General features: G+C 41.3%; 1 protein-coding gene across 7 annotated transcripts in view; it reads right to left on the reverse strand.

Annotated features, from left to right (window-relative positions):
- MTUS1 (microtubule associated scaffold protein 1) overlaps positions 1-24,975 on the reverse strand; it is a 130,030-nt gene that overhangs the window by 88,133 nt on the left and 16,922 nt on the right. For 6 of the 7 annotated variants that reach the window (XM_031691459.2, XM_031691457.2, XM_072950393.1 and 3 more), the window contains exons 2-3: positions 5,000-7,235; positions 69-264 (exon numbers count right to left, since the gene is read on the reverse strand). In XM_031691459.2, the coding sequence (XP_031547319.2) occupies positions 69-264; positions 5,000-7,081 (2,278 nt within the window). In that variant the 5' untranslated portion in view covers positions 7,082-7,235. Of the gene's footprint in view, positions 1-68; positions 265-4,999; positions 7,236-24,458; positions 24,612-24,975 lie in introns of all 7 variants that reach the window. The other variant, XM_072950392.1, reaches the window with a different exon arrangement.

A 24,975-nucleotide genomic window follows, 5' to 3' on the forward strand; every position in this document is an offset into this window, starting at 1 on the left:
AGGACAAATTTTACATTCGAGTAATTCATAAGCTGCTCTAAAGCACAGCTGAATTATTTGATTCTTACCAGAACTGGACACCCGCCTGATCCTCTGGGGAGATACGGCTCGATCAGAGTTGAGATTTCTGTTGTCACTGCTCCGCCTCAAACAGGAAACAGAAGACCCCACTTTGGCTTTTGGACCAGGTGTTTTCCTCCAAATGGAGGCGCTGGGCTTGGCTATATTCCTCCCTGAGGTGGTGGCAGTTTTTGAAGCAGAACCCTGTGGGAAAAATAGTTCAGATTTCAGTCCAGATCACACCTTCCCCACACCGCTTCCTGGTGGTGTCAGATATGTGAAAGAAACAACGTCTGTCTAAGCAGATACACCACATTGAGATTTAATGCTCATTTTCACGATGAAGACATTTAAACTCTTCATAGTTTACTCTTCGATTCATCAAGATCTGCCTTTTTGTCCCCATCAGGGAACCTGTTCCAAAAATTAAACTCAAGCTACGGCTCTCAGCCCTTTTCCTGGAGGTCCTCTCTGTGGCCTCCAGAGCCGATGCCTCCATCTTTCTTTGGTGTCTCCATCAGAGCTCTGTCCTGGTATTCCTTCCATCTGTCTGGTTATTCCTTCTCTAGATCCCATTCTTCTGTACTTTTAAATGCTGGTTATCGCAAGGGCTCTGTTCTCTTTCCTCACCACATACTCTCCCTAGATGGTCTTGCCCACTGTTTCAACCGCCACCCATACACTCTTGTATCCAAAGTCCTCATGTGCAAACCACCACTCTCTCAGGTTTCCTATATATTTAGTGTCTTCCTTCATCTGCCCACAAAGCATCCTTCAGGCACCTCTACCCACAATGTCGACAACAATCATATTATTGCTGTTTTTACTGACAAAGATATAGCCCTTACAGGATGAACAATACCACTCTGAGTTCGAAATGCACCTATCAACTCATTTAATCCTAATAACCCTACAAGGTTGATACTGTCATCGTATTTCATTTCACAGCAGGAGAACGCAAAGCAGTGTCTAAAATCAAACTACTTTTACCCATCCATCTCAAAATTTACCTCTTCTCACATTCACCACCACATGCCCGGGCACCCACCTTACACAATGAAAGCTTCCTTTCTCACCTCCCAAACCCCTCCTGCTAGCATCCCCTCCCTTCTCCCTCCGCCTCAGCACAGGGGCATCGTTCCCCAGGTGCCTGGAACCATGTCCTGGTCTCACAGCCCCCGGTCCATCAGCCACTCCACTGCTAAGGCAACCTCTCCAATGTCCACACTGGGCTCGGAGGCGTCCCTGTGTCTCCCAGATGTCGACTCTCCTGAACAAGGCACACCGAGCCCTTTTGGATGTGGCAGCCCTGCCACCCTCTTGTTCCTTACTGTCCGTGCTTCCGCACTCCCAGCTCCTGTCACACTCACTACCCGGAGTCCTCTAAATGAAAATATCTTCTCATGTTTCTCCCTCTTGTACGTATTATTCCTTCCACCCAACACCCTTCCAATTCACAGCTGATCCTGAAGCTTCAGCTAATGAGTAACATGGCATCTCCCCGAGAAGCACCCCCTGACAAGGCTCCCCATGGGCACCGCCCTACTCTGATCGGGGCAGAGCAGTCTACACACGCTCTAACCTGGTGTTCAACAGGCCCCTTTTGCTGACCTTCTAACATGACCCCCCGCACTAGGCACTGGGTGTGGCCAGGGGCTGGGTCTGTCTATCCCAACAATCACCATCACACAGAGCACACAGTAGGCACCCAATAAATGTTCCCACTCTAGATGTAGCAAATGAGAGCCTGAGCCTTTCTCAAAGAACAAATTTCAACACGGTAAGCTATAATTTGTATTCTCCTGTTACATAAAGACAAACTGATCCTGCTGGAGACTAAGTAACTTGTCTGAGGTCACTCTGCCAGTGAATGGATGGAGCTACAATGTGAAACCACATCAAACTCCAACAGCCCGGCTCTTAACCTCTATGCTACACGCTCCCCACGAGCACCCTCATTTCTCAGCTCAGTAAGTCGTAAGTGGGTAACTTCCAGCAGAGATACATAAAGCCCCGTGCCGAACAGTTGCATTCATACATGAGGTGATTTAAAAACTTACATAGGGCAATATCCTAAGAGAACACTGAAAACAACGCAAAATTGGCCAAGAAAAGCAGGTGACTGTACACAAACTAACACAGTTTAGGGGTTTTTTTTCCACCATAAAACTGGCCAAAGTAATCTCCCAGAGAAAATCTTTTAAGAAGTAAACTAAGCTTTTAACCAACTAACAAAGTGAATCTTCAACAAATCAGACTTGCTCTGCCTTTCAGAGCCAACATTCCACAAAACTTTGAAACTCTGCAGCCTAAGGAGCAGAAAGGGCCAGGATTCAAGTCAGGGAACCTGAGTCTGAATCTCAACTTTACAGCCGACTAGCTGTGTGTTTTAAGTAACCTCTGTGAAGTTTTAAACTACAATGACAATGTAAAAACACTCGAACATTTCTGGGAAAATTAAATGACATAATAAACAGAAGACAGCTGAGCAAAGTGTTTGGCCCAGAGCAGGCAGCAAAAAAAAAAAAAAAATTGATTTCCTTTTATAGAATTGACCATCCCCTTCACCTAACACACTATCACCAGTACAAACCTCTGTAATGGGCAGCTACACTCAACCTGCATCAAATTAAAATCGAATTATTCCTTCTCCCACAGGAGACCCTTTCTGCAGTTTCAGATAAACCCTGACCAACCTGCTGTGAGGTGGTGTACAACCTAAGGATTCAATCAACTCAAGGCCTAATACAGGTCAAGACGAACAGAGCACGCTGCAAACACAGTCCTGCAGCGGCATCTCATCCCAGACCCAGGGCACATTCAGAGGCGTCGGGTACTGCTGAAGTGACCAAGAAACCCAGGGGTCTGCGCGAAACACGCAGCAAATGCTCACTCACACCACCCTCCACAATAAGCACAAAGCCTGTGGCCTGTGATGGTTTGCCCTGCCCCTCGCCCATTACACAGGGAGACGTGGAAGAGGTGAATGGTGAGATTAGAGGGGACTGCACAGAAAACATCATCATGGGGAAAAGATGGGTTTAAAATACCAATCAATAAATAAAAGTGTCAGTGCTGAGAATGTGGAAATCCTAACTGCAAGGGTCCTAAGATGAAAAGTGCTTCCTCTCGGAGGGGTGGGTGCAGCTCAGTGGTAAAGTACATGCATAGCGTGCATGAGGTCCTGGGTTCGATCCCCAGCATCTCTGTTAAAATAAATAAACCTAATTGCCCCCTCCTCCAAAAAAATAATAAAATGAAAAAAAAAAAGGATCATGTCACTTTCTTTAAAAATCTTTTTTAAAAAGTGCTTCCTCTCCAAGATATACTGGGTTCCATTTCAACATAATTCTGTCACTTCACTTCAATATCACATCATGAGCCTTTGAAAAACAGGCCTTCACTCTGTGCACAGAAAATAGAAAGCTAAGACTTACTCAATGTATACATCAGAAAAGCTTATAATTTCAGAATTACATAACCACTTTATATTCAAGACAACTCTTAAAGAAACTTCATGCTAGTTTTTCTGGCAGTTGGAGATCAATACACAATAAAAGTCTCCCATAAGTCAAGGAGAAATAAATGTATTGTTTTCATGGATAATTATCTATAAACACCCAACTAAGAATGTTGCTTAGAATTACCAGAGGTTATAATTTAATTTAGCAAAATATCTAATTAAAAATTATATGAAAAGAACTTCCTAAGTTTGACTTCGAAAGAACTTAAAAATAAAAATCTGAGTTTTGAAATAAAGGGCAGCCTCAGTAGTTCAGATATCCCTGTGGGGTACCATTCTTCCTAAAAAGGAGATTTATTACAAAAGTCAAAGCATCTTGAAACTGATCTAGCTCAAGAACTATCTCCTTAAAGGACCTAACAATTCCCTATGCAGCCTGAAAGCACCTAAAAGAGCCCTGTAACACGTCACCAAACTCCAGATTTCCTTCCTCTCAGACCTGAGCCCTCCGCACAGAACACTCACAGCTGCCTTCCGACCCAGGCACCTACCTCCACTCTTGGCCCAGAGGACAGAAGCTCCAGGAGAGCCTATGAGAGGCTGAAAATGCATGTAAGTCTCCACTGCCCAAAACAGGGCTGGGGACGAACACACGGAGCCCAGGAGTAGCCTGCCAGATGTTTCTAAAACTCAACGCTCTTATCAAAAATGTATGCATGTTTCAAGAAAAACAATCTCTGAACTGCACATGAATTCTTGCTGAAATGGAATCCCCCAATATCTGACAGATGATGTAGAGAACACGCTGCTTTTTGTATATATATGAAGAGAATGGGTTTTGTTTATTTTAGTACCAGGAATCAGTACGTCAGGGCTCCGAGAGAACTTACACATCCGCTAGTCCAATCTTTCACGTCTAGGTCTCAAAAGGTCACTTGCCCAAGGTCACACTAGCCGATCAGAGGCAGAACCCAGAACACTCCTGTTCACAGGAGAGGGCTCCACGTTTCCCAGCAGCTTCCTCAACGAGACACTAGGAGTTATTTTTAGGTTAATACTGTTTACCAGCACTCCCTAGCAATTTTTTAAATGTGGTCCAACACATTCAAGTTCATAAACAACAGGGTTTTCTCCCATAGAAATAAAACATAATAAGGTATTTAACTTCAAATAACTAATTACACTAAAATATTAACTCGTTCTTTTAGCTTACTAGTAAAAGCAACATTGCTACTCAGTATTGCTACTCAGTACAAAGGATTTTTTTTTCCAATATGCAGGTTTCCTATATTGTAACCAATGAACATTCTAAAATGTACTGGCTGACAAGACAAAGAACTACTGAATAACATATCACTACCTGAAGGCAGATCTGCACAGCAAGTTCAGCAATATTACTATTATTGGATCACCACTTGCTAATACGTCTCTCCATTTCCACCACCACTCCCTGAAGCAGGCAACAATTTCACTTACCAAAAACAGAGAACTGTAGTCAAAGGTCTCATTCATAATCTCCTTTTTCAGCTCTTGTTTGCCAGCCGGTGTCCCATTTTCTTTTTCACCCTTCTTTTCAGGGCTAATTCTCTCAATGTTGGAAGGACAGGTCATTTCCAAACATTCTGTATTTTCCATTTTAGCAGGGAGTTCACCTTGGATCTTCTGAAAAAACTCAGCCACGGACCCAGTCTCACATGCCGAATTAGACGAACTCGCTTTGTCAACATCTTCCTGATTTGATTTCATGGCAGAGGTTGTTCTTGGAACCTTGTGTGAAGCATTTTTAGAATGAGTTGTAACATGCACAGCCTGGCTCGTGACGAGTTTATTAAAGTGCTGCTTATGTGTTTTGTTAATTAGGATTTCTGCTTTTGTGTCGGCATTCAACTCAGATGTTGGTGTTTTGTTCAAAGTTGTCAACTGTCTTGTGGAGGCTGCTGCCAGGGGTGGTGAGGCGCTGGTTAACTGAGGTCTGGGTGCAGCCTTCGACAGAGCAGGGTCCTTGGACGGCAACACTGGTCTGGAGATCACTTTTGCTTTGACATTCTTGAAGTTTGGTCTTGGGTAACTTATAATTTCACTTTTTCTAACTCTGCTACCTAGAGGGGTATTCATTTTGGTTGTTGACTTTCCTAGATTGGGTTTAGACATGTTCATAGATGTCCCTTTCAAGTTCGATAAATTTCTAAGTTCTTGATGACTCTTCTGCGCTTTACTACATTTCTCTGTCGCTTCAATAGGTGAAATAGAAAAGGTGGCATTTGTGGGCTCCAGGATTGGCGTGGACATGCAAGCTACGCTGTTTGTACTAAAGATCATGTCATCTGCATCCCAAGTCAGGTCAAGTGATGAAGCCATCTTTTGTCCTGGCGGGCTATTCACTATCAATTCAATGGTACGATTTTGGGTTCCCAAATCCTTTTCATTGGAGGCAACTGATGTGTCTTTAGCCACAGTGACTTGATGTTCAGGGTCCAGCACTTGGGTTTTACTGTTATCAAAAGCTGGCACCAGTAAAGGGCATTCATCATCTATAAGACAAATGGACACTGTTTCTCTGAGATTTTGGCCCATTTCCTTTTGCCCACATGAGCTCTGTGAATGTGTCTCACTATTTGGTTCATCTTTAGATGAACAAAAGAACTCTTGTAATACAGACCCATTGGGAACATCCATGCCATCAGAAACTGGTGTCAGAGCTTGTACGTCCTTTTCTCTGACCAGTCTTTGCTGTGCCCCATCTGGGTACTCACTGGTGACCTTTCCCGAAGAACAGTGACACTGATTTCCAACATCTGGAACAACAGCATCAGTTTGCATCAGCACATCCAAAAATGCTGTGTCGGTTGTGTCTTGGGGCTCTGATGCTGCAGCTTGAGGGTTTTCAAAGCTGTCTCTGTCATCACTCATTTCTCTCTCATGGGAAGATGTAAGAATGGAGCAGGATAAAGACGTCCTTCCACCTCTCATGCCGGTTGGTTGCAGGCTTACAGTGGTCTGCAAAGACTGACACTCTCCGACGGTGTGATGCGTTATAAAGGTACAGTTAACGTTATCCACCTTCATGTCAAATGTTTGGTTTAGCTCCAAGGCAGTAGGGCTGTCTGTATATTTCAAATCATCATCGATAGGTTTCCACACAAAAGGTAGAGATGTCTCAACATCCTGGTCCTGAAATGATTCTAGGGAATGACCACTGTTATGCAAATACTTGGGTTCCTCTGTATTTACAACATGTGCAAAAGACTGACATGTGGAATCCTTATGCATGTCGAACACCTCCTTTCTAATGAGATCACTTGAAGACTTTTGGTGATCAAGTACTTCAACACACTGAGGGTTTAAAGAAATATTTTCACCAATGTCCACAGCAGAGTTGGTTTCATAATCAACCACCATGTCATCTGGCTTGGCAGAATTCCAACTCACATTAGTGGCTGAAGAGTTTTGTGTAGGTGGTGATTTTTGGTTATATGCATTTGTGTTTCCATCTTTTTCACTGATAAATAAGGACTGCAGATCATCTTCTGTCTTGTCATCTGAATTATCATCATTCATCCTGAATATTAACTTTAAACCTCTGCCATTGTATTTCTTCTCTGAATCCTTTCAAATGAGAGGGAGGGAAAATTTGTCCATCTCCTAAATTTTTTAGTACAGTTGAAAGTTCCTCAGTCTAAGAGGCTTTGAAATTGAAATGATTTGTTGTTCCCTGGAAGAAATAAAATGTTTTGCTCAAGTAAATACTAGAAAAATTAACAAGTCATCACTTAATCAACTTCAACCGCTTTATTTTTACATTTAGAACCTACAACTATGGATACGGATAATTAAGATATTAGCTAAAGAATCATCCTCTTTTTAAACGTACTTTTTCATTTGACGGAATGGGCAGAATGGAAGACAGAGACACTGCTAAAACTGCCCCCTCCCATCTGAGATGCCTCCTCCCTTACTTGCCAGAAGATGGAAGGAGGCTAAATCTGCCAGAAGCCGTCCCTTCTTTTTAGTTGACAGAGAGAACACTGGTCCTAATTTGCCTAGGACAGCCCCAGTTTATGCCTGCTGTCCCAGCATAATTAGAAATAATGCCCTTTTCTTCTTCAGAAGGGTCCCCTATTGTATCCGTGAGAGTGAGTACCAGACACATGGAGGGCAGGCACAGCAAATGAGCTAAAGATCAATGAAGATTTAGGGCACTAGCATTTTCCTTTCCTGTTTCCACCCACTATCTCAAACATACTTCATTTCAAAGGTGTTGATTCTTAAAGTGCTACTCTGTTGGAAGTTCCTAAAAAAAGTTAAACAGAGTTACTATATGACACAGCAATTCTACTCTCAGGTATCTACTCAAGAGAAATGAAAACATACATCTAAACAAAAACATGTACACAAATGTACATGATCCTTACTAGAAGCATTATTCATAAAAGTCCAAAAATAGAAGCAACCCCAATGTCCATTAACTGGTAAATAGGAAAATGTTGTATACCCATACCACAGAATATATTTTTCAGCAAGACAAAGGAACTGAGTATTGATACATGCTACAATGTGGATACAATGTTACAACTTAAAAATATTATAGATACAAGAATACTGTAAGCAAAAGTAAAAAATACATAAGTAAAAAGCCAGTCACAAAAAGACTACATATTATGTGATACTATTTACATTAAATGTCCAGAATACGTCAATCAACAGAGACAGAAAGGAGATGAGTGGCTCTCTGTGGCTGAGAAGGGGCAGGAGGGAAGGGAATGAGGAATGACTGCTAACTGGAATGTGTTTGTTTTGAGGGTAATGAAAATGCTCTGAAAATTATGGTGATTGCTGCACAATGCTCTAAATATACTGAAACTACTCAACTGCACACTTCAAGAAAAGTCATTGAAAACAACCCATGAAAGCTTTCAAATCCAAGGATTTTTGCAAATAACTAAATTTTATTATGCTTTTATAGTTAAATTGGAGTGCTTTAACAAAAAAGAAGACATATCCACAATATTTAAACTACAAATTTAGTTCTAAAGTCAAAATCAGAGCAGCTGAACAAAAATCATCAGCATGTGTTATTGATATATATATTGATATATTCATAAATCTCTACCTCCTATTAAAACCATCCAAGGTAACTAAATAGTTTTACCCCTAAGTGTCATCATAACTACTTACTTTCACAATTCGGGGTTAAATTCTTTAATTAGCTGCTGCTGACAAATTAGCTACTTTTCACAAAATCACCCTCCTGAAGCACTGAGTTTAGTAGAGGACATCCCGCACCCGGGAACCAAGTACAAGCATACCTGGTTGTTGGTGTCCTAAGAGCATAACAATCTCCAGTGAAGCCAGTTAAATAGGAAACAAAATCTAGAATTGGTTTAATGAATTTAAAAATGAAGGCTATGGGAGTTCCACAACAAAGCTGAACTTTCAACTGGGCCTCTTCTGAAAAAAAAAAAAATGCAGATTGGTTCAGTAGGTCAGGGGAGAGCCTTAAGATTTCAGCATTTCTATCCATCTCCCTGGTGATGCGGAAGCTTTTGGCCCATGGTCCATCCTTGGAGTGGCAAGGATGCAGCAGAGCACTGAGAAAGCACTGCCCATCTAGCCAACCAGATCAATCCAGTAACCGGACTGTCAGAGCCAGTTATTCTCACGCCCAGCTTCATAATTTGTTACTCAACTGGGAACAGACTTTCCTCACTTTTGAACCCTTATTAATTTAAGCTCTTGCTCTTTCCTCTCAGACAGCTAATACCACCTCTATAGAAAGTAACTGGAAATTTGTTTATAGTCATGGAGAATGTTGCTTCTAAATCCCACTCAAGTTTACTCCTCCCATGTGGAGAGAGTTCAGTTAGTGTAATATTTCTGCCATTTTCTGTCCTTTTACTCATTCCATCCAGAAGCAAGAAAGTGATTTAAGTGGATTCTGAGTATTTAGGAAGAACTAGTTGGGCAAGGACTAAGGTGAAGCGAGGGTGGCATTTGCCCCGGGCACTATATTTCAGACAGACTCAGTAACAGTGCCCCGAGGAGCCCACTGGGGCCTGAGGCAAGGGGAAAGTCAGTAATACTGACCCTGTCTTTATTGTGAATGTTTCATATTTCGTTCAATGTGGATTTTTTTAAACATTTCTGATTTTTAAAAATAGTGCATTAAATATTATTTATCTTGATCACTGAAGGTTTTCCAGTCTCACTCGCTTCAGCCTAGTCCCAGCCCTGCTGTCCTCAAAGAACATGAGCTCTACTCTGTTCCCCCGAAGGAACAGACACTGTCCCTGCAGCAGAGAGGGGTGGAGAGGGGGAGGGGGGCGGGGGTGAGGCCCACCCTGCTTCTACACTGTAGTAACCGGTGGGTAAGTGTCTCTCAAACGCAGTTCTGTCCGTCAAACTCACTTTCTTCTGTAACCCATCTATCATTATAGATGAAATTCTATAATTATAGAGTTGGCAATTATAATTCATCTATAATAATCTATCCACCTTACTCTGTGTCTTATTTCTCAAATGACTGATAATCAGATAGAGGAGAAAGGCAAGAATAATGCCCAAGAGTCAACAGGCAATCCTGACCACGTGCTGGCCACACTCTGGACAGAGTCCTGGAGCCACAGCCCCTGGGAGCCAGGCATTTACCCTCAGTTGCTGGATCCAGGGAGACCCAAAAGAGTCCCCAGGAGAGGCTGCAGTGCCTGTGGCCACCCAAGGAAGCACCTGGGGCTATGGGCCATGGCTTTTCACAAACTACTGCAGGAGAACGTCTGTACTTTAACCACCAGCTTGGCCGCTCTGAACAGCAGTCTGGAAAAGGAGGTATTATTTTCTGGGCCTCTCAAAACTGGAAATATGTTACCCTAGGCAACAAGCCATGTGGAATAAACAAAGGGTAAAGTGTGCAGGAGCAAGACACACAGTGGGCAACTGGGGCTTCTGCCATGGCTAAGGAGGCAGCACTGAGGTTCAAAGCATCGGTCAGTGGGTTGATCACATTGGTGGTTTGTGGCCTCTATCCTGTAATCCAGCTCCCTTTTTCAGCTGGGATGTTGGTTTTACATGACACAGACCGGGCAAGAGGCTTTAAGCCTGAGACTATAGCTTCTTTTGACCTGAGTAAGGAACTCCATCTCAAGGCAGCTGCACCCTTGGGTGAGCGGCTGTTTCCACGGAAGGAGGGCTGCACAGGTCTGCAGCCTGAAGAAGACAGGCCTGGGCCGCACATCTGACACAAAGCCACCTGGGCCTGGCACTCCTGGTCCTCACCATCCTCCCTATTGATTCTCAAATAAATTATCACATGATAAAGTTATCCTACAGTATAAATCATGCTAGCATTAGTTTACTTTTGAGCAAAATAAAAAGCCTAATTAATTGTGACTTTAGAGGCATTTTAAGAATAGTTGACACTGGGTGTCCACTTAGTGAATCTCTGTCAGTAAGTTCAGGTTTTGCACAGCTGTGAAAACCATAAGACCAGAAGTACATTCTATTAGCAAAAACAGATCTTATTAGTATCAGTGCAATTTTAAGGACAAGATCAGAAACTTGGCAACTGATGAGTAATTCAATGTCTGCAGAGTACCACGTGCAAGTACACCCAGTACACAAGTAACCACCAACCTTGATTAGATTCTGAAGAAAAGGGAAAATGTATCAATCCCACCCATCCCAAAGGCCACATACTAGTCCCATCCCTTCACTGGGTCTCTTCCTACTGCTGTAGTCTTTCCTGGGCTCCTGTGCCTCCAAATGTCTATAATTATTAATCTTATAGCAGCCACTAGTAGATGCTTACTGATTACTCATCCCATTCTTCTTCCCTGCTAGCAGAAATCTGAGTTTGTACAGGTGTCCACCTTGTCCCGTGTAACTTAGGGAAAGATGCCATCCTAGCTCAGGAGTAAATGCTGACTGGTCTAAGCCAGTTGTGGAGGTCCTGATTTTCCATGGAGTCTACAAAAATCAGTAGATGACCTGAGTCTTTGAGATTTATTGTGTTTGCATTACTATATATAAAACAGATAAGTAACAAAGACCTACTGTATGGCACAGGGAACTGTATTCAATTTCCTGTAATAATGTATAGCGGAAGAGAATCTCAAAAGAAAAAATACTTATGAATAGCTGAATTGCTTAACTGTATACTTGAAACTAACCTGGTAAATCAACTACACTTCAATAAAAAATTTTTTAAAGTTAAAGAAAAAAGATTGTGTCTGTATGGTAACTAGACGTACTGAGGTGATCATCTTGAAATGAACAGAAAAACTGAATTGCTATGTTGTGTATTAGGAACTAACATAGCGTTGTAGGTCAAATATACTTCAAAAACAAACACATTCTTAGAAAAGAAATCAGATACGTGGTCACGTAGACACGAGGGTGGGCGTGGGGAGGATGGAGGTTGGATGACTGGATGAAGGTGGTCAAAAGGTACAAACTTTCAGTTATAAGATAAAGAAGTACTAGGGATGTACAGTATGATAAACATAATTAATGCTGCAGTATGTAACACATGAAAGCTGCTGGGATTTACTCTCACTATGTTGAACATCTTGAACTTATACAATGCTGCATGTCAACCATAACTCAGTAAAAGAAAAAATTAAATAAGTAAGATTCATTGTATTTGCAAGAATGTGTTTTAGCATCTCAGTTTAGAATTTCAATGGGTATAAATTTAACAATAACGGAAATCAAAAGAACAGACTCCTACTTAGGCTCAAAGTTTCAATAAAGTCTTTTTATTTGAAACTCACACACAGCTATGAAAGATTCAAATGTCAAATTTAACCCTATGGATGATGCTAGTTTAGGGAAAGCAATGGACACGCACTGTCACACAGAAGTGACACAGAGAGTTGTGACAAAAATGCCAATGAACAGAACAGCCCTGCCAAGAATGTTTCATTCTGGAACTAAAAATGGACAGGAATACTTTTCCCTAGTCTCCCTAAAACACAAAGGTCACCCTTGCACATAAAGACTTACAACTTCAGTACAGCATGCTTACTCTTTTCCTCATTTGAGATCACTATCATCAATTTTTTAAAATATTTGTTCACTTGCATAGAAAAAAAATAAGAACAAGAAACACACCAGAACATCAATACTACGTGACACTTTAATCACAAACCTCAGTATCTGAAGGCAGAAACGACTCACTAGAGTACAGGGAGGTCAAACAAGGTTGCGGAGAACACAGCACACGGTGCAAGGCAGGGCGGGCAGCAGAACCCCAGAATGACCCAGGTATTAGACACGCAAACAGCAGAAGGTGGAGAGAGGGGGGCCTCGAGGCAGGGAGACCGCCTGTAATTCCCTGTAAGTACCCACTGAATACCTCCTCCCTCCAGGTACCTACCAACACCCTGCACATTTAGACAACTACCCCTAGACTCAGGAAACAGCTATATAATCTCAGAAGAAATTGGTGAAATGCTCCAAATTTACAGTTACCAGGCCACCGCAAGAAGGCTGAGGGCGAGGCTTGGGGGTGCAAACAGGGAAATTTAGTGGAATTCTACATACTGGGTGGTGGGACTCCCTGTGCTTGGCCTCATGATAAGCTGATAATCACCAGGCTTATAGGCCCCAGGCAAACCATGAGAGGACTGCTCTTTGCAGAAACTAAATGAAGTCCAGAGCCAAGACCTATAAGCCCTGACAGTAGGGTTCTCACATAGCCCTGCTGCCCACTGGCTGGTAGATCCTGCCCCCAACACAGAGCTTCCTTAGCTTTTCAGATGCTCAGCCTTAAACGGGAAGCCAAGCATCAACCCAGTATTTGGGGACATTCTCTGACATAAAAGAGAAAAGGAAAACAAAGAAGAAAAAAAAAATTCTCAGAGGAAATCGAGGAAATGCAGACAAAAGAAAAATTAGAAAATCTATAATAGCCTGAAAGAAATTTCATATTCATGCAAAAATGTGCTATTTTTAAAAAAACAAGCAAAAAATAAGAATGTTCACAAATTAGTGTGAAGGCCATAATTAAATTTTTTAGAAGATTAAAGTTTAAGAAACTAGCTCAGTAATTTAAAGCAAAAGACACACATACACAAAGAAGAAGTGAAAAAGAAGAATTTTCTTTTTTAATTAAGGATTCATCCAGGTGATCCAGCATTCAACTCATACAGTTATCAGAAAAAAATTTCTGGTAAAAAACAGTCGAAGAAATAATATGAAACCTTCCTAGAGCTGACAGACAAGACTCTAGACTGAAGCGGTGCACTGATTGTTCTACACAACAAATGAAGAAGATCTGACCCTTGTATGTCACTGCGAGGTTTAGAATATAGCTAGATTACAGTGATGAACAGCACCCAACATGCAAAGAGCTGTGCTGAGAGCTTTCCATGACTTCTCATATAACCCACAAACGGCCATTCAGAGGTACAAAGTATTATCATCCTCATTTTACACATGAGGAAACTGAGGCACATAGAGTGAAATACTCTGCCAGTTGCGTAGCTAGAAGGCAGAAACGCTAAGATGTCTGGTTTGAGGCCCATCTTTTAACGACTGTGCTAAAAAAAAAAAACCAGAGGCCAAAAAAAAAAAAAAAAGGACTTACAAAAGACCAGCCATCAGGACGACAGGCTTTATTAATACTCAAAGCTAGAAGACAATGAAGCAAATCTCTGCGAGAAAAGTATTTCAAACTCAAATTCCAATCCTGCCAAACCATGAATCGAACATGAGTGCAGATAAAGGCGTTCTTAGCACGGAAAGCCGCCAACTCGCTGCTCCTACTTGCTCTCCTGGGCATCTACAAGAGGAGGAAAGCCACCAACATGAGGAATTAAACCAAGCAGGAGTATCATCTCAGAGACGGAGGCTCCAAGAGGAAGGAATCCCCGGGGACGCCTGGGTGAGGCTGAGCCCCTCACAGCAGCAGGAAGCAGGAGGTCCGACAAGGACGACTCTGGGGAAAACACAGAACTAGTCAACGCTGGAAAGTCTCAGCCAACTGAAAACCTGAACTGAGAGAAATCCGAGAGTGCTTTTGAAGGATGTGAGCTGTTTCTGCCAGGTATTTTTTTTTAAATAAACAGAAAAAAATAGTTGTTCAATAAAGAAACATCATAATATGCCACTTGGATCACAGAGGTATTCACGTAGTCATATTTCGATTTAAAACATGGAACTAAATAAACAGTGAAGAGAAAAGACACATGACCGCCTCTTAGCACAGAGTGGGCTGCTCTCTTCTATAACCATTTTGGCACTACTTAACTTAAACTCTGAGCTATGATAAAAAGGAAGGAATTATGGAAAAGGATTATTTTGAACCTTGACTATCTATGTTGTTTTCTCTTTCCATTAAGAATGTCTTACCAAATGAGGCTGCTATCTTAGTTGCTTTTAAAACCCTCAACGGCTTAGCTCTTCTTGGGTTGGGCCTTGGGAGAAGACCATGAGACTACAGACAGGGCTCCATGAAGAAACAAACTTGAGCTGTTCCTGAACCCAAAACTAGTGACTTTTTCAGCTGCTGCTCCATCCATCCTATTTGTCCTGCTTGGCTACTGGGCCCGGCTCACTTAAGCCAGTATTCATGCTTCAACATTTTCCTGCTAACTCTGGCCACTTTGAAGGATGCCTATGGACCATCAAGGTCAAATATCAAATTCTGCTGTTAAGTATATGTCAACAAGAGGCCTTCTTGTAAAACATGTCATCATATCAGAAACATTAAAAAGTGAAAGCATGTATCTTAGAAATGATGAAATAACGTAATTTATCAAGGCAAAGCTCAGGACTTCAAAGTCACTGACTCTCAGGGTTACAAGAAACCTCAGAAGTGATCTATGGAACCTTAACACTAATCCAACATTTAAATCCTCTTAGACTATAATCAACTAAATCTCCAGCCCTCCAGAGAATGGCACCACATCTTAGGCAGTTCCTACTACCCCTGTCTAGACACACTCTGTCCAGAGCGCCTTACCAGAGGAAAGATGGGTGTACAACAGAGGTAATGAACAGCCCACAATGGAGAGATTCACCTGCCTGGGGAAGTCAGGGGAAATTTCACACAGAAATGGAAAGAGAGGCAATGCAGCCAGAAGGGACCCCACTAGCTCTGAAGCGTGAAGGGACTGCGATGACTGGGAGGTGCTGAAATGACTGGGAAGGGTAGGAAGCTCAGAGTGGCCGAGGGAGGGTAAAGGGCAGCCGTCGGGTTCGCTCTAGAGTCTGGATTCTATTCTGGGAACTGCGGGAGTCTGCCAAAGCTGTCAAGATGGATACTAACACTTTGGCTTAGCTGAAGGGTGGAAGACGTCCCAGTGAGGAAAGACCGACGGCAGGAAATTATTGGGATGGATCTGAACTAACACAACAGTGTTGAGATGGAAAGGAGACGAAAAGCCAGGTGGAGCTTTAAAAGGTTCACCTCTGTGTTTTCTGCAGAGAGCTTGGCACATAGTAACTGCCCAATGCATGACCATTGAAATAAACATTATTTTAAAAGACTACTTCATTTATATTCATATTTTAAGATGGAAGCTACAGCCAATAGGATAGAAAATCTGCACAAATAATTACATACTAAGTAGGAGTTTTAAAATATCCTTTTTCTTCAAACTAATACATGAGTTTAGGGTATGAATTCTGGGCATACTAAGTGCTAAAAGGTTTTTAAACCATTCCAAGCAACAAAGAAAAGGGAGATTCAAAAAATGAATAAGAAATCTAGGTTAAAATGAATTACGTATTAAGCACAGAGACATACTGTTTAACCACCAAAGAAAAGGAATTCACTTCTTCATTTAGAGTTTTTAAGTGAAAAAATTACTCAACAATAAACGCTATCAGAGCAACCTTGTTTATGCCACGATAAAACAAAACGAGCTCAACAAAAACATATCACCCTCTTCCCCGACCCATGCCCAAAACCGTGTGAGGTTTGTATTTAAGATATCTCTAAGACTCTACATTTCACTGGAGTACGTTTATAGGAATAATCGAGTATTTCCAAGTGTCCTAAAAAGGCCTTACAAAAAACCCCCCAGTTACAAGACCATCAGCAGGTAACCGGGAGTAGCACTGGACAGATGGCAACTGAAGTACTCAAAGCTGGTATAAAACACACCGCAAAAATAAAAGGAGCATCCAAAGGAAAATAACCATTTTTTTGCACTCATAAATAAAGATAAAATAATTTACGGAGACTCTGTTTAAACCTCATAGTTAAATAATTTTAAACCTATGGTCACATCTTAATGAGAAGTGACAGTTGAAAAATCATTCCATTACTAACACAATACAGTTGGCCTTTTCTGTTCATGAGTTCTAAATCCATGGATGCAATCAACAGTAGATAAAAAACACTGGGGGAAATAAATTCCAGAAAGTTCCAAAAAAGCAAAACTTGAATGTGTTGCACACCAGCAACTTTTTACATAGCATTAACATTCTATTTACAACTATTTACATACCACTTACTCTGTATTAGGTATTATACATAATCTAGATTTTTTTTAAATTATTTCTTTAATGGAGGTACTAGGGATTGAACCCAGGATCTCCTGCATGCTAAGCATGTGCTCTACCACTGAGCTATACCCACCCCCCGTATTATACATAATCTAGAGATGATTTAAAGTATATGGGAGGATGTGCATAGGTTATATCCAAATACTACACCATTTTATATAAGTAATTTGAGCATCCACAGATTTTGGTATCTACAGGGGTACTGGAACTAGTCACCTCAGATACGGAGGGACCAATGCAAGTCAGTCATTTTTAGATAATTCACACTTGCAATTAAAAGCCTTTCAGGGGAGCAGAGAAAGTGAGGCTCTGGCTGACTGGGACAAGGACGGCACCACTGAAGAGGAATCTGCTAGAAGATTCAACACAAAGCCCATTAATGACCTACTGAGGTTCAAGAATTCTGACCTTTGGACTTTATTCCAAAAAATGCACTTTTACTCCAAGATTTTCTGACTTAAGAATTTCCAAAAGCCTCAAAACCAGCATGTGGAAGACCCCACACACTCACAAGCTCTTAAACCGCATTCCTGAAAGCTTAGAAAGGAATTCTACCAAGCGAAATGTTTTTAACACTTTCCTTTTACAAGTAACTGTGTTTCAGGACATCCTAATATTCTTTACACGTATCACAAAACAGCATAAACAACAAAGTTGTGCTCCTGCGGTCCGCCTACCTTGTTGCTAAGACAGCGTGAAAGTCAAATTGCCAGGTTAAGCATGCTTAGAGCATTTTAAATCATAAACAGGCCAGTAGTTCTAGGCTTCTTCCACCCCTCCTGCCTGCTCTGCCTCATTCACTAACTCTGTTCGCTCACACACACACACACGCACACACACACACTTGGCGCTACAACCAGAATCACAATGCAAAGTTGACCTAATAACCAAGGATCTAGGCACTTGAGATGACAGGGTAACTCAAGCATATATGGAATAATTTCCTACCACCCTCTATGCTATTGTACATGTGACCATAAAGTGACCATGGTCAGTTGTGTCAATATATATAAATTTCACATGTTGTCTAGTCAGAGGTTTTGTATTTAACAACTTAAAAGCAAAACACGGCACCACACTGAACTCTTTTTCTTTCTAAAAGCTGGTCAGAGTATATTCACATTTGTTCATAATGCATAATCTTTGCGTTTCACACATTTGAGAATTTATCCTGAAGTAGGAGTATTTCAAGACCAAATACCACAAAATGTAAGGAGATGAAAAGTATATATGACTTAAAAAGTAGTTTAAAAAAAAAAAGTATTCCCTTTGAAATGTAATTAACGCTAGCATTTTTGCTTAACTTAAATGCCCCAAATTAACTATGTCAAAGTAACTTACCTACATTTCTCAGAAATCAAAATCAACAGCTATCAATATAAGCAAGTGATGTCTTATTCAAGTTATTCGTCAAAAAAAAAACAAAAAAACAAAAACCTGCTCCTGGTTGTACCTTAGGGATTGTTTTTTTCATATAGCAATGCAGAAACTTCAACTAAACTAAAAGAAATCCAAACACCAGACTGTACAATGAATCCTCTTAAGAGACCACAGTTATTCAAAGACCAGCTCAGCCTTGCAGCAGTAATACGGCTGAGCGTCATGACTATTTTTTTTCCCAAACTAAAGTATTTCCCTTGGAATCTCTGCCAACAAAACATCACAGACTTTTCTAAGTCTTCGAGGTGGAAAACTTGCACACAGATGTGTCTTCGTTACACTGTACATCACTTAACAGTAAAACTCAAAACAAAAATGAAATGTTCCGTAAAGTAACTTATGATACGGTCTATCCAGACCTTCTCTGAAAACAGGAGGGACTTTTGCTTGTCAGATTAAATCAGCATTCACTGTTGCTGGGTGACTGCTCCTGGATTAAAGGAACCAAAATACCCCAGTGACTTAGATAACAAAAAAGGAAAAAAAAAACCAAACAAAAAAAAACCCTGAAGAAAAGATGTTAAGCAAGCATCTACATCTAGAAAAACTCAGACTTAAGGTATAATCTTTACTATTCTATCTACTTTTATTTCTCATTTCCTATACTAATAAATTCTTAGGTGTTTCACATCCTTTAAATGTAGGAAGTTGAGTGCTCAGAAATTCTCAACTTAATCACATCTGTGTCAGGGAAAGTTCTAGAAAGCTAAGTACTATATCATTACAATAGTTCATCACCATCCCCTCAGGAAGGAATGGCGGAAGTGTGGGCTGTGGTGGAGGAGAGACCTTCACATTATAAATTTGCTTTATACATTTATTTTATTGTTTAAATATTTATACTTAGAATTACTTTGGGGATTTTATTTCAATACCAAAATATTAAAGGTATATTTATGCTCCATCAGAATAAAACAACTTCTTGATGGACTGTACTTTTTTGATCAACACTTCTTTCATATAAACTGAAATTAAAAGATCTGGAGGTCATTTATTCAGAATCTTGGACCAGTGTACCTGCTCTTTGTGACATGAATAACTAGTATCATCAAAGATGCCACAGATCTTCCTCAACTTACAGGATTACGTCTTTATAGATCCATCGTAAATTGGAAGTAGCATTGAGTTCAAAAAGCTTTTTTTATACACCTAACCTACTGAACATCAAAGTTTCACTTAGACTACATTCAATGTGCTAAAAACACTTCCATTAGTCTATAATTGGGTAAAAATGTCTAACACAAAGTAAGATCCCATGTAAATGACCAAAAACTGTAGTGAAAGTGAACAACAGAACAGTTGTCTGGGTACAGAAAGGCTGCAAGCGTATTGGTTGTTCCCCCTTGATTGTGGCTGACAGGGAGCCGCCACAGCTGCTGCCTGGCCTCATGAGAAAGGCCTGTACCGCCCTTCACTAGCCCAGGGAAAAAAAGCTCAAAATTCAAAATATAGTTTCTAATAAATGCATAGCATTTTTGCACCATCGTTAAACAGCCACTGAGTCAAGGAACATCTGTACTTTACAAAACAGTCAATGTAGTCCCTAAATAAACATCATTCAAATTCCAACAACAGACTGTCCAACTAAGACACCTGAAATACATTCCAAGAAGTCTTGCAGCAGGCAGTCTACATGTGAAGACAAAACACTACTCTTATTAACAAAGATAATTTTACTATTCTCCTGCAAATGGGGCCCATTCATGGAAGAGGGGTTGACTAACACTAGTGATCAGCTCATCTTCCACTGCTTAAAGTGTCTGAGTTCAGTGAATCCAACCTACTTCTTCTACATGTAAGAAAACTCCGGTCTACAGAGAGTAAGTTATGACTCCTAGCAGAGCCTGTATTGTGTAACTTTAGGAGTCACCACTCACACCACATTCTGTGAAAAAGAAACCCTGAGGGTACCAGTTATATTCAAGATGGTGGTAATGGTGCGCTGAGAATCACGCAGTGTAGCAGCCCTGATGACTTCCAAGTTCATACAACTATTTAGAGGCAGAACCAAGATTAGAAACTCTTATCTCCAGTGCCTTTGGCTTACTACCATCTTGCCTCATAAAAGCGTGGGGCCAGGGGAGCAAAATTTAATGGTGCATTTAGGATAAAACCCTATCCTAGACTGTTATCCTCTTTAACACTATTTAACCACCTTAGGTGAAATGGCACAAGTACCACAAACGAATCCTGTGTTAAGAACATCAAATATACTTTTTTTAAAAAAAAGAAAAAAGCCTGCAGAAACTAGACACAAGACTAAAGAATAAAACATTTTGTAAAAAATACTTAAAAGATGTTCTACACCAGTGTAACGTATTGAGTGAATCATCTGTATCCCAAAGCTATGGGTGAAAGCAAGAGTAAGTATTTCACGTGTATCATCCAAACCTGAATCCCTATTGTTCTCAAGCTCCCACCGACTACACCAAAGAGGAGGTAAGCAAAGGGACTCTTAATTACAACTGTCCTGCACACCTGCTAAAACAGAATGATCCGGTCCTGCTTCCTAGTAGAAGAGGCCAGTTCCACCTGTACTGATGTCATACCAAGGAAGTACTTTTGGCTACAATTGCTGATGCCAATTAAGATAAGAAAACCAGTACATTCAGTACTGGTCTCAGAAGCAGATTAAATTTTTCTACAAAGAGAAACTGGGCCAAAACCAAATACCATATGTTCACCTCTTCTGTAATCCAGTATGACTCAATGATAAAGAAGATCCAGGACAAAGTTAAAACATTTCACATTGTTATTCACTGAATAACCAGAGTAGTTCTTCCAGGTTCTGAAACTGCACAGCCACCTGTGAGGCATCACCAAGAAACAGAGGGACAAGAGGTAGGGAGAAACAAAATGGACACAAATCTATGAAAAAGTAGTGGCTTAGGAACCTCATGAAGATCATACAACAAGACCATTTAATCCATGTAAGAATATCAAAAAGAGATTAAACCTCCAAAGATATGTTCCTAAGAAAGAGAAACTACCCACTATGAACTAAATTATCCTATCAGTTTGCGAGCATGTGCAACAAACATGCACACACAACTTTTCCCTCCTTTCCCCGACTTGATTTGAAAAGATAACTTAGGCTGAAAAAATTCTTTCTCTTTATTCCCTGAGACACCAGTAAGGCTCTAAGAGAAATAAAGGTATACAGTTGTAGGGGAACAAAATTTGCCAGCCCCAAATGTCTTTTTGGCATGCTGATTATTTCAAGCTGAAAACAATCAAAACCCAAAAGAATCAAAACCTCAGGAAGAAACTGTGACCTTCCCCTGCAACTGCCTAAAGGAACAAAGATAGCAGACCTGTTGCAGGAAGGGAGCATCAGCATGGATAACCTAGTATGAACTACGTGTGCAGATGGGAAAGAACACAGCAAAGTCTGTTTGTTAAAATTCCTCTCTATGTCCCATTATCTCTGCCCGGCAAACATTTATTTACCAAACTACCAAACGTTTGCTTTTCCATCTCCCTGTCAATGGCCTTCTTCCCCTCTGAGGTCCCAAACCACTCCCCCCCAATACCTTCTTTTGTCTTCAGCTGAAGCAGGTGTTTACAGCGAGGGCTTCAGCCATTTGGGTGAGTTACTGAGATTGCTGGGTCTCTCCCACGTATCCATGTTACAAACTTCCGTGTGATTTTCTCCTGTGAACCTGTCTCGTCTCAATTTAATTCTCTGGCCAGCCAGAAGAACCCAGAAGGGTAGAGGGAAATTTATTCCTCCTCGTATTTTATACAGAAAGACTAGAAATCAGATCCCAAGGGGAAAAAATAATGAATTAAACATTACTGGAAATTAATGTCTCTGAACCCAAACTTTTAAAACATTTTGTGATGCTTGAGGTCACTGAACCCAAGTGCAACAGTAGGGAAGTCTGCAAGAGCCGAGCCAGCCACACAGTCAGCAGGGACAGCCTTCAGGTGCTCTGGGGTTGCTGGAGACTATTCAGAAAGCCCAGGGTCTGCAACAGTGGCCTTTGTGCACAGACTCAGGGTAAGAAGGTGCACTTGGGTGGAGCGCTGAAACCCAGCAGGGCAGGGACTTCCCAGGAAGAACTGTCTCATGTCTCTCTCAGCACCTCCGTATTTGACAACTGGCACACGGACATCACACCTAAGCATGCCTGTATCAGCAGCTAGCCTTTCCTAGGCGGGAACTCGGGCTCCAAGCACACAGCATGCAAGTGGGACTCAGACGCACGCCTGCTCATTCCAGAGCCAGCGCTCTTACCCTGCGTCCCTGTGCACACACCCCTCCTTCAGCTCCACTCACCTCATCACACAACCTTCAGCTACTCTGCTGGAACAGGCAGTTCTCAAACTATAAGCAGCTTATCTTTTCCACTTCATTTGGAAATTCGTTTTAACTCAAAGCTAATTTTCCTAGAGTGATGCTATTCATGGTGGCTAAGTTCCTAGGCTGGCCCCCAAACTGATACCCATTTAACTTACAACGTAGGTACTAATAGTTCAGAAAGATCTACTTAGCCCTTAACTTAAGTATGAAGACCAAGAAGCTGAACACACGTTAGGGCATTGCTTCAACGGGAGAAAACGCATTCCATGTCAGTAGACAGAATCAAGAAGTTACTTTCTCTACTTGACTCTGGCTACCATCCTCAGTCTCAGGCCTCAGAAGAGAGTTGGGGCTGGAGGAAACAAAAATTGGAGAAAGTTTTCTCCCTTTCTAAAACATAGACAAAAGGACAGAGGGAATCTCATTCTCCATCCTGCCCCCTCCCTTTACAATCCTAAGAGGGGGAAAAGGCCTCAGGCCTTCCTCGCTTCAGTCAGGCAGGTGGAGTGGCCCACGTGCTCTGTGTGTACAAGAGCCAACTTGAAGATCCTAAGAGCAAATTTCTACTTCAAGAGATAAAACCTGTAATATTTCAACATCGTCCACCAAAACAGAGAAAAGCTTCCCCCCCAACTTTCAATCCAACCTTCTTAAGAATAATACATACATACATGCAAGAGAGCTAAAATACAGGACTGTGAAACAAAGCTAAGGAGCAGAAAACTTAACTCAAAAGGTAACCCCATATGAGCAAAGGACTTGGAAGAGGCATTTCTCCAAAGAAGATATGCAAATAGCCAGTGAAAGGATGTTTAACGTTATCAGCCTTCTGGGAAATGCAAGTCAAAACTATGAGATATCCTATCACATGCATTAGTGTGGCCACTGTCAAAATGTTGGCAAGGATGCGAAGAATTTGGAACCTTCTTGCATTGCTGAGGGGGGTGTAAGATGGTGCAGCAGCTGTGGAAAACAGTTCGGTGGTTCTTCAAAAAGTTAAACACAGAATCACCATACAACCTTGCATTCCACTCCTAGGTGTATAATCAAGAGGATCAAAATCAGGGACTCTAACGGATATCTGTACACCCATGTTCACATCAGTATTATCCACAGTAACTGAAAGGTGGAAGCACCCAAGAGTCCATCGACAGATGACTGGACACACTGAATGAGACAGATTAAAAACAATGGAATATTATTTGGCCATAAAAAGAAGTAATATTTTAATACTAATTAATGCTATAAAGAGACCTTGAAAACATGCTAAATGAAATAAACCAGACACAAAAGAACAAATCTGGTATGATTCCTCTTACATGAGGTAACTAGAATAGGCAAATTCAGAGACAGAAGGTAGAATAGAGGTTACCAGGAGCTGGTGAGAACACTGAATGGGAAATTATTCCTTAATGATTTCAAAGTTTCTGTTTGGGATGATGAAGAATTCTGGAACTAGACAGTGGTGATGGTTACACAACATTGTGAATGTCCCAAATGTCACTGAATCATATGTTTTAAAATGGTTAAAATGGTAAATTGTGTTATGTATATTTTACCATATTAATAAAAAAAAAAGGACAACACCACAAACTAGAAGAACAGAGCTAACAGCTTAAGTTCATTGCTATCTCAACTTTCCCAAGGTACAGAATAGGAGAAAGGTACTACACCACGTACCTTAGACCTTCGGGCTGCCAGATCTGAAACGTTAAATCCACAATGGAGGGGTCTACACTACAGCGCTCTCCACCACACCAACCACTGTGCCCCCTACAGCTGCCCAGTAGTTCTTCTGAGCCTCACAGTCACAGAGAAAGCAGCCATTTGTACCTGTAAAGAGATACTCTTAGTTTGCAAGCTCTGTTGTTAAAATCTTCATTTAAATTCTCACTCTAGCCACATTAGAGTCATAAAAGAGACACATGATTTCAGAGAAGGGTAAAATTATGATAGTAACCAGGGCACAGCTGCTGACAAAGATTTTTAGATGAGGCTGTTCGAGATGCAGACGGCGGCGGCCAGGACAGACATCCAGACCCACAGCCAACAGACACTGGGCAGGTCCCTGGAGAGCTCCGGTGTGGACTCCAGGTGAGCAGCCTGACCAGCCTCAGGGACTCCAGCCAGGGCCTAAAGCTCACAGCGAGCACAAGGCACACAACCCGGCACTGGTCGCGAAACTTAGGAACAGTCC

The sequence above is a fragment of the Vicugna pacos genome, chromosome 26 (assembly GCF_048564905.1).
Source record: "Vicugna pacos chromosome 26, VicPac4, whole genome shotgun sequence".
In the NCBI taxonomy this organism is placed as follows: Eukaryota; Metazoa; Chordata; class Mammalia; order Artiodactyla; family Camelidae; genus Vicugna; species Vicugna pacos.